Here is a 10,220-nt window from a genome sequence, read left to right on the forward strand (position 1 = left end):
TGAGGGCAGTGTGAGACCTTCTGCATCACATGAGGCTCACTTAAAAGATTTGCCTGAGAGAGCGCAGGATACCCCCGTTTGCTACAATTTCCATGGGAGTCACACATGCCAGCTGCACGCAGGCAGGAACAGAAGGCCACAAAAGGAGCAGGCTCTGGCAGGGATCACGGGATCACTTTTACATTCGAGCCTGTGGTCCCAACAACCCATCGAACTCGTGCAGAAGGGCTGTAGTTATTTGTAGGCTGGACTGTAAACCACAGAAGGAATGCACAGTTGTCCCATGGACTGACCTTGGGTTTTAAGGTGAATTTTACTTCCCCAACCCTTCCTCACTCTATCTGCTTAGAACCCAGTTTCTCTGACTTTATGCAGATAGTGGATTTCTCTCAAAGAAAAGAGTTCTGTTCCAAAAGTGTGTGTCGCATGACCATAGTCTGATTGAGGAAAACAACGGCCTTCCAAGAATTAGCGGCTTTATTCTCTTCAAACCAAACATCTTGCACATAGTAGCATGCAAGCAACAAGTTAATGCAGAGCAGATGGAGGACGAAGTATTGCATGTGTCTGTGACTTATCCTGTGCCATACAAAATCAGAATGTTGTCTGTAATTTTACCGAGTGGATAAAGCAACATATAAAACTGGAATAGAGGCTTAACTGCAGTAAGTGGCCTTTTATGAAGCTAAAGATGCCTTCTTTCTTTTTCAGGTGTGTGAGAAAGAGAAATTACTGTCTGAAAGGAACCAGCTGAAAGCATGCATGGGAGAATTGTTAGATAACTTCTCATGTCTTTCCCAAGAAGTGTGTAGGGATATACAGAGCCCTGAACAGATCCAAGCCCTGCACCGATATTGCCCTGTTCTCAGGCCTATGGATCTACCAACAGCCACCAATATCAACCCTTCACCAGCTGGAGTAGAGCAAAACCTAGTGACATCCCAGTGTGTTGGGGAAGGCATGCAGTGCTGCTCAGAGCAAGACTCTGTGCAACTAGGAGCTCACTGGCTACCTAACAACGTCTCAGAAAATTGTACAGACGGAAGAGGGCTTGATGGAGCTGCCCAAGGTACTTACTCAGAAAGAGAGCTCCCTCTAGAACAGAGTAGCCAAACAGTGACAGTAGACTTCTGTCAGGAAATGACTGATAAATGTACAACAGATGAGCAGCCTAGGAAAGATTACACCTAGTGACTTGTAACCTTACATTACACCTGGTCAGGTGTTCTTCAGTCAGCCAGTGGCAGTATTCATTTGTTGTCTAGAAGAACGTATTTGGTGCACACTACAGTGGTCTTAGCAGCAATACTGTTTTTAAGTATTCCCTCCTCTCTACAAGCAGGAGTTACCGTCACAATGGTGCTATCCCTTGCTCAGGCAGGGAATTAAACAGTGGCAACACTGTCTGTTTTTGTATGTTAATTTCAATCTTAACAGGGATGGACATAACACCTCTGAGGACCCAACTGCAGCTTTTTTCTCAGTGACCCATGTCACAAAACCCTAACTCAGGAATTTCCTCTGAATGTTCAATTTTTCATTGAAGACAGCTTCTTTACACATCAAAGTTTTATAGCTAAACTGTACATATTATATATAATATATATAAAATATATATCTCCATATGCAAAAGTCCCTGCATGCCTCAATTTTTCTCATCCTACAACTGGAAACTTTCATTTATATTGTATAAACAAGTTCCAACATTCCTTTTTTGTCTTTAATGCTAGAACTAGTTTGGTAACTTGTTACATGATTTTTTTTCTTGGTTCACAGTTCAGCAATATCATTCAGTTTGTACTTATTTATAAAATTTTAATGTTGGAAGCTTATCTGAGATTTTTATTATAGCCAGGTTTTTGTTTTTGGCACAGCCATTTTGTGCCATTTGAGCAATGTGGATTTATTTTATTTTCTTGCAGATACTGTACAGTAATGGTCAACTTTGCCACTTGCACTGAGTTTCTGGTCAAACCTCTTTTCATAATGAAGTTGTGACTTCAGTATAACTTGAGTATACTGTATTCTTTGCTTTATAATTGAAATAAAATTATAAAGTTTTAGCTAATAGAAAAAACACTCAGGAGATGATTATGTAGGAAGAACAATCTTGCCAAATACTGAATTCACCATATAATATGTAAAAGAAAATCTGCTTGAATATTTTTATATTCTTTTTCTTTCCCAAACAAAGTTTAAATGCTGTTAATTATGCTTTTGGACTATATGGTAAGATGTATTTTGCTCTTTAATAAAATATAAAAAGTGGATCAGTCAAGCATATGTTCATAAATTGGGGTCCAAGGTCCTCAAAGTCCATTGAAGTAAATGGAAACACACCCATCAACTTGAATGGGTTTTGGATCAGACCCTGAATCTGCACCCTTTGCCAGGCAAGTAGTTGCTACTCAGACGTGTAGTCCAGTGGTTCTCAACCTACTTACCATTGTGGGCCACATATGCAGCTCTCTGTGTTATGTGGGGCACATACACACAATATATATACTACCTGTATGGCCCTGAGGATGTCACATGGGCCACAGCTGTATGCTGATTGGGCCACAAGCAGGCCGCTGGTTGAGAACCACTGGTATAGTCCCATTGGTTCTGATTTTGATCTCCCACCAGTTTTACCCGGGTGTTACTCCATTTACTTCAGTGGACTTATTCTTGATTCTCACTGATGTGAGATCAGAATCAGGCCTATTGAAATCTGACTAGTCATGTAGGTAAGAATTGCAAGATCAGGCCCATAACTGAGACTTGCAGATGTTTGCTTACAGAAGTCAAGTGAACGGTGTATCCCCTAAGGAGCAAAACATTACCTGATTTGGTTGCTTATCCTTTGAAGTGTTGTGTTATAGAATACTCTTATTCTACAGCATTGCCATCAGCACAAGTCAGCTTCTAAAAGAGTGCTGTCTCACAGGAGACTGCTCAGAGAATTGGCTTAGTTGTAACTGTATTGAATTTGTATCTTAAGTGATCCGGTGAAACAGGTAATCAGTGAATTGTGTTAGGATAGCGTGGGACAGCAGCTTTCCGAGCATAACATCAATGTACGGCATAGACAGAAAAACGTCCTCCTAACATTTTTATTATGAATTAGTAGTAGTAGTAGTATCAGTATTAGTATTATTATAAGTGTATTGAATTTTATTTTGTGATTCTTTGCTCTATCTGCGCCAGGGTGTGTGGCTAGTACTGAGGCTTTATCCTGGACAACACCACCCATGCTCTATACAAGTTGACATTGTTCACTCTTGCTGCAAAATTGACCAGCTGGGCACACCTGTTTGAAAAAGCAGCTTTTCACAAGCACTAAGTGACAATAGGTTCTGTTGTGCTAATGTTTACACTACGGGTGTGTCCTGGTGCTCTTTTGAGGCACTCAGTAAATCAGCATCTTTTCCTGGAGGAGGAATCAGCTCCCTCTCTCCTCTATTTTTGTGTTTTGAGATTGTGCTCATGGGCCGTCATGGACTTGCCAGTCTTGCTTCTGCTCTCTTCTCCCAAACGACGGTAGCCTAGCTACAGAGGAGGAAATGCATATAGCATGTGCCATGTTTGTTGAAAAATGTTTTTTCTGCATGTACAAAGAAATTAGTATATAATGTAGGATATGTGATTTTTTTTAAAAAAATCATAATTTATGTTTAAGTATTAATCGTTTCTGTGCAAATTCCTTATCTTTAAATGTTCAGAGATGTCCAAATGCCACAAATTCCTAATTCACACAGTTGAAGAAGGCGGGGAAGAGGGGGAAGTCATCCTTTCTTTTAAAAGATAGAGATCTAAGTATATTGGAACACTTCCCTCCCCCAGCCATTTTGTGCAGGAAACTGAGCTAGAAGCTCTTTCTGGGGAATTTGATTTTCCTTTGAATTCATTGACATTGCAGAACAACTCTGTGTGTTGCAGAGATGTCTTGTTTCTGTGAGACCATAGTGAAAGCTAGAGTTTAAATGTGAATCACATTATAGCATCAGAGCTATTTTTTTTGTCAACTGACAGTATTTTAAAGACTTTTCTGTTGCCTTTTTTTTTTATTTTTAAGTCACCACCTCTATAGATAGATACAATGTTTTATGAGTATAAAACAAAGTTTGAACTAGCTTCCTGACATGAAGATTTACCCTGCTAACGACTCATGTGCAACTGGTACTCTTGACCTCATTCCAACGGTTAAAAACAAACAAACAAAAAAGCCACCCACAGAACATGTGCTGCAGCTCTTGGGATCGACCCGGCTCACTCTGGTGCTGGGCCTCCTGATTTTCTTTTTCATGGGAACTGATATTTAAAACCACTGCTCAAATAAGTCTCTCTCTCTCTCTCACTTTTCATGATGTTTGATTTCATTCTTCGCCATTAGAAGTGTCATTGCTTCCTTGACCTATATTTACATGTATATGTTTTTGCTCTTCTGAACCATGTGGCTCTCAAAACTGTTATTGGGTTAACTTTAAAGGGAAACAACTAGGAGAATTAGCTTCAGAACTGGACACGAGTTGAAATAAACCATCTGTAGTGAGATATTAAAACAGTTGACCAAAAATTCAATTTTAAAAAAAAGTTAACTACAATATTTAGCAAATTAAAAGGGTTGGCCAACCAAAATGTATCTTTTTAAATAAGGATCATGCAGTTATTCATAAAAAAAGCTGCAGTTTCTGGTCTCTAATGTATTGACCAGCTGGGCAAAATTGAAATTTTGTGCTAGATAGGGCCAGGTTATCATATTGAATGCTGCACCAATATAGCATGAGTGTGAATTCTTGAGCATCTAGCTTTGTCCAGTCTACATCTAGTTCTCCTTTTTATTTACCTTTGCTATACTTGTATTGCCAGAAAACCTCATTTCATTTAGGCTTATTATACTTGTGTCAAATGAGTACTACACTATATAATGTATTTGTTTCTCTGCGTTATCTGGAGGTGCCTTGGAAGTATTTAAAGTTCATTAAAAGCTGATTCTGGAACAAAGAGGTAGCGGGGAAAAAAGTCAGCCATGTTATCAGGACATCTCAGTATTTATATCACCGACTTCCTAACATATGATGACTCAGGCGTCAGAGTTTGATGCTGCAGTATAAAACTATTATTTTATATATTGTATGCGTAATTTATTATATGTCTTTCTAAGGATATATGCTGCTTTTAAGATGCACTATATTTTTGGATCTAATCCTTGTATTTTCCCCCCCCCAGGAAGTAAAAAATGTTGCGTTGCAAAGGCAAACCACAGTGATTAGTACGCCAACTGCTACCTCTCTTTAAAAGGGAGAGTGGGAACTAGATAAAAGTAACTTTGTCAATAAAGAATAACTGGCTGCCAGCGAAATGATTAATGCTGATAGTATGGTTGTTAATCCTAACTTCAACACTTTGTCAAGTCTTTATTTTAAAAAACTTAAATAGAAGTGTGTATTTGTATAGTTAGATTTTTAATATTTAACCTTATGATTGCCAATTAAAGAAAACAAACCTGTATGCTGGAGTTGGCATAATCCTATAAGAGAAAATTTGACCTTTTAAGGAAAACATGATCAAACACTGTAATTCCAGAAGTTAGATCACATCCTCACTGGTGTCATATATTCCATTGCTGTTTATGTTAAAATAGAAATAAATCTGGGATTAGAGAACAGAACTGTAGTGTATTTTAACATAAAACATAGGGAATATTAATCAAGCCTACACAAGCTTGCACTCTAATCTACTTCAAGTCCTCCACAGTTAAGCTGATTACCTTGATTTAAATGAGGAGCAATCTTTTCATCTCCTTCCAGTTTGAAATATGTTTTGTGATGATTTGTTAGCAGGTTCCATAGTCTACATTTGCATCATTTTAAATGTATATCTTTTAGGTTCTGTCTAGAAAAGGTTTAGCTTCAGTAAGAGCAATGGAGTTGATGATGTAGCCAAGAGGATCTGCTGAGTATGTCATGTCTTAATGTTTCTAGTTACACTTTACTTTAGATAAAAAATAACACAAAGAATTTATATTCTGTTGCCTCCTACAACATATAATGTGTATTTTCTCTACACATCAAGGTTGTATTGTAGTTTGGCTCTGCCAAGGCAATCCAAAACTTAGTTATATATGTAATTACAGTTAGTGTGTGTATGTTCACCTGTTTATAATACATTTATGTCGATTTATAATACTGTTCGGAATATTTCATGACTCAGGCATCAGACTTGGTGCTGCAGAATACAATATATGTGTATATACATGTGCATTCAAAAAGTGTCTCTTTATATAAAAAAATCTATTGGTGGTGGATTGTAGAATAATAAATTATTCTCTTTAGCGTGAAAGATATAATGGCATTACTTGCAGTGACAAAGTGTACAGTATTTTCCTACACTCCACCAAGATAGGTAGTATTTATATAAATTTTTTTACTGTAATACACATATAATGCTGCCATTGGGCAAATAAAATCCTCTTTTTTGGCAGTGAGGAATCCTTAAACCGTTTTTTTAAGACTGTGACATAATAATTAGCCAAATCAAACAATAGGAAAAATAACAGTTGGGTAAATCCCATTCTTATTCCAGTTTTGTTAACTTTATATGAAATAGCCGTTTATGTAGGTGTTATTCACCCACATGATTAAAACACACACATGCAATGCAGAAATTGTCGCTTTGGGCTGATTAAGGGCATACAGAAAATAACTGACTCTGAAAAAGTGGATAAGACAGAATTGTCAGTATTTGATTTTGTCCGCTTCTTAGAACTGGAGATGGCTCCAAAACCAAACGGGGATGCTTGGATCCACAGACTTTTGGGAGAGTCCAGAATCTGAACTCTGGGTTTCGCAGCTGGACCCATCTCTATAACAGGGCCAAGCCAACAACCCTAAAGTTTATGGCGTGATGGGGGAGTGATTTCATTATCTGGATTGTTGTTCTCTCTTGGACCCATCATACTTAGAACACTGCATTTTCCTGAGACAATGTTACCCTGAATTTGTACTATAACTGAGAGAATTGTACGTGTGTAGATACTGTACTCGCTACTCATGCTCTGACCGAAAGTATCTGGATCCTTCAGACTAGCAGGAATTATATTAAACACTTTTTGATGATCTTTGATGCTTGTTATTTGCTATTAATTTCAAGCATCACTTTTTGATTTCAAGAGTGGAATTGCCCTAAGAGTTTGTTCCAGAACCAGTTGGATACAAGTGCACCTCAAATATATGCCTTACAGATTTCAGAGGCCATATTCAAAACAGGGTTTTATCCGTGTATGCAAGGGGGTGCAACCCCTCTTCTCTTCCTCCACAGGTCAAACAGTATATGGACAGTTTTCACACATATCTACCTGTATAATCCTCTGTACCTCTCATAACTGGTCAATGACTGTAACAGGTTACATCAGGTGTTTTTCTACATACTTTTTACACAGATTCTATGCGATTAATGTAACTTAATTCAATGCATCATTTTATTGTACTAGTTCTTAAGCTTGTCTTTATTATTTTTTTCTAGGTGACTGTGGTTTCTTGTGATTTTTATTGTATAAACGAGATGGCTGTTGATGCTTATTCTCTGTTACTAAGAATTTTTACCTTTTTGGAAAAAAAAGCATTGTTATGAACTAATGAATTTAAAACTTCATTTACTCATTGTAAATACAGTATTGTGCAAAAAAAAAAAACCTTTCCATTCATTTGAATTGCTAGTGTTAACTGAATTTTGTCTAGACACCATTTCTGTTGATGAAATAAAGACATATCATTATGTATTGTATATCAACTTTTCTTGTCTCTGAAATTAATGTCCTATTTATTAATGCCAGAGTAATGGTTAATTTCTGGAGGATATGTGAAATGTGGTTAATCTTTGACCACATGACAAAACTTCCACCCATTTAGGCTGAATCCAGCACGACTGTTATCTGTGCTGCAGGCAGGTCCATTGCAGGACTAGCAGAGGTGTGTTGATGTAGGACTTAGTGTACAGAGTAACTCTCATAACTATATCCCCATAATACTGATTCAAACTAGTTCTGCTCATCCTGCATTCTCAACATCACGTAAGTAACCACTGTATTTTTTAACAAAACCTAAGAGAAAATAGAATTGTTTCTATGGAAATGCAAAACAAAGCAAACATTCCAACCCAGAACAAACAAGCAAACAAGAGCATTGGCCTGCTAAACCCAGGGCTGTGAGTTCAATCCTTGAGGGGACCAAAAAAAACTGTCAGGAACAATACTTGGTCCTGCTAGTGAAGGCAGGGGGCTGGACTCGATGACCTTTCAGGGTCCCTTCCAGTTCTATGAGATAAGTATATCTCCATATATATGAAATTCCCTGCAGCATTTGCAACCCAAACATTGCAGCATTCCACTAATGAATGGAAACCTGGAAATGTGACTGGCTGACGTGTTAGCATTGTTCAAGCTGAGTGGAATGCAAAAAATAAAGAGCGTAAACAAAAGAAAGTAAATTATATTGTTTTAATAATGTTCAGGTGGTGGTAACTCAGGCAAGGAAGTTTACTGCAGTTTTTTAAAGTCTCCAGGCTGCAATCCCACCCCCCAATCACATAAGATTGCCAGGAAGAAGGGGATAGCGATGTGAGCTGCCTGCAATCCCAAATCCATATGGAGGCCGGGAGCTGGCCAGCACAACCCACAAAGGCCTTGATTCAGTTTGACTTAAGGGCATGCTCAATGCTTTGCTGAATCAGGGCCAAAGTGGGTGTGGCCTAGCTAGGCCTATTGGGAGATGCACATTAATTCAGCGCACTGCCCAGGAAGCCTCCATCAGGGGAGAGCTCCTCTAAAGTCATAGTCTTTTTATAGACAAAAAAGTACAGCACAGACTGCCCAGCTTTGAGGATAAATGCCTCTGCCAGTTCCCCTTGCCCCTGGAGATGTAACTTGCACCCTTTTGCTTCTACAGGACTAAGCCTGGCCTGTGATTTTTAAACCAGCAGTGTCCTTGTAAGTAAAATTAACCCCTCCCCTTCAGAAAAAAAGAACAGTGATACTACACTCCAGAGTCTTGCTGGAAAAGCTGGAACATACATCAGCAAAGGCCCCTTTCCTCTCAAGTTTGTCAGAAGATACTTCATCATTTGTATCTCCATGCAGCACATACTCTACTCCCAGTCTGTAGTCAAGCTTTGTTTATCCATCCATAAGAAGTCACGGCTGCTTCTTTAATGGCTGGGGTTTTCGGTTTCATTTTTCACTTAAAAAAAACAAAACAAATCCAAGCAATAGCTTAACCAAACAGTGTGTAACTGAGGCAATGATCCATCCTTGAGGAGTATGGATGGAAGTCATTAAAACTAGGATAAAAGCACTATGCAAGCTCAGTGAGCAACCTAATAGCTTTTTACACTTGGCACCTTTTTGGGGGAGGGGGTGCTTTTTGCTACTATTTCGGTGCAGCTGTCAGAACCATAAAGGCTTTGCATGATTAGGGAGACTGACATATCAACCAACTAGCTTGCTTAAAAATGTGATTCTCCACTGGAACAAATGGAGCATTGATAACAAAGGCAAGAGATGAGAGTGTGTCGCTGAATAATGAATAGGAGGAGTTGATGAGCACGTGACCGGGGACAGTGATATGGATAGTCTGGGAGAGGGTGCCTATTTTTAAGATATATGGTTTGGAAGTGTGATTGTCCTGGGTTGTGCACATATTAGAAATCTAATCATCCAAAGCAGCTATTTCCTATCAAATAGTGAGACCATGTGCGACGCAGTAGGGAGTGGGGCAGATTGACCTGGGAATGTCGTCTGGTTTTACTGGGACTGTCCCCACTGGGGATGGGATAGCAGGGGATGATTTTACTTGAGAGTTACCTGGGCTTGTAACCTGAGCCAGGAGTGGGTTGGTGCCAGGTGACACCTTTGCCCAGGAAACTGGACTAAGGGAGGGGATGAGCTGGGGGAAGGGGGAGAGAGATGGCTAGAGGGTGTTTTGCTTTCAGTTTTGGGCTGGGTGGTGAAACGCAGGGAACCCCAAAGCTGGAGTCTAAGCTCCCTAATCCCCCCCCCCCAGAAGGAATTGACTGAGGGGTCCAGGCTGTACCTACAAGCTCTGCTTGGGACTGCGTTCCTGTCATCTAATCATCCTGTTTTACTGTCTGGCTGAGAATTACGGTGAATTGCAGGAAGACGGGTGCAGGGCCCTGACTTCCCCACCCTGTGACAACTGGTGGCAAAGGTGGGATCTACTGCA

The 10,220-nt window shown here is 39.3% G+C and overlaps 1 protein-coding gene across 4 annotated transcripts in view; it reads left to right on the forward strand.

The window, feature by feature from the left end:
* Positions 1-5,322, forward strand: part of BACH2 (BTB domain and CNC homolog 2) — a 241,817-nt gene extending 236,495 nt beyond the window's left edge. For all 4 annotated transcript variants that reach the window (XM_039531428.1, XM_039531427.1, XM_039531429.1 and 1 more), the window contains one exon: positions 712-5,322. In XM_039531428.1, the coding sequence (XP_039387362.1) occupies positions 712-1,191 (480 nt within the window). In that variant the 3' untranslated portion in view covers positions 1,192-5,322. The remainder of the gene's footprint in view (positions 1-711) is intronic.
* The last annotated feature ends 4,898 nt before the right edge of the window (positions 5,323-10,220 follow it).

The sequence above is a fragment of the Mauremys reevesii genome, linkage group 3 (assembly GCF_016161935.1).
Source record: "Mauremys reevesii isolate NIE-2019 linkage group 3, ASM1616193v1, whole genome shotgun sequence".
Lineage (NCBI taxonomy): Eukaryota > Metazoa > Chordata > Testudines > Geoemydidae > Mauremys > Mauremys reevesii.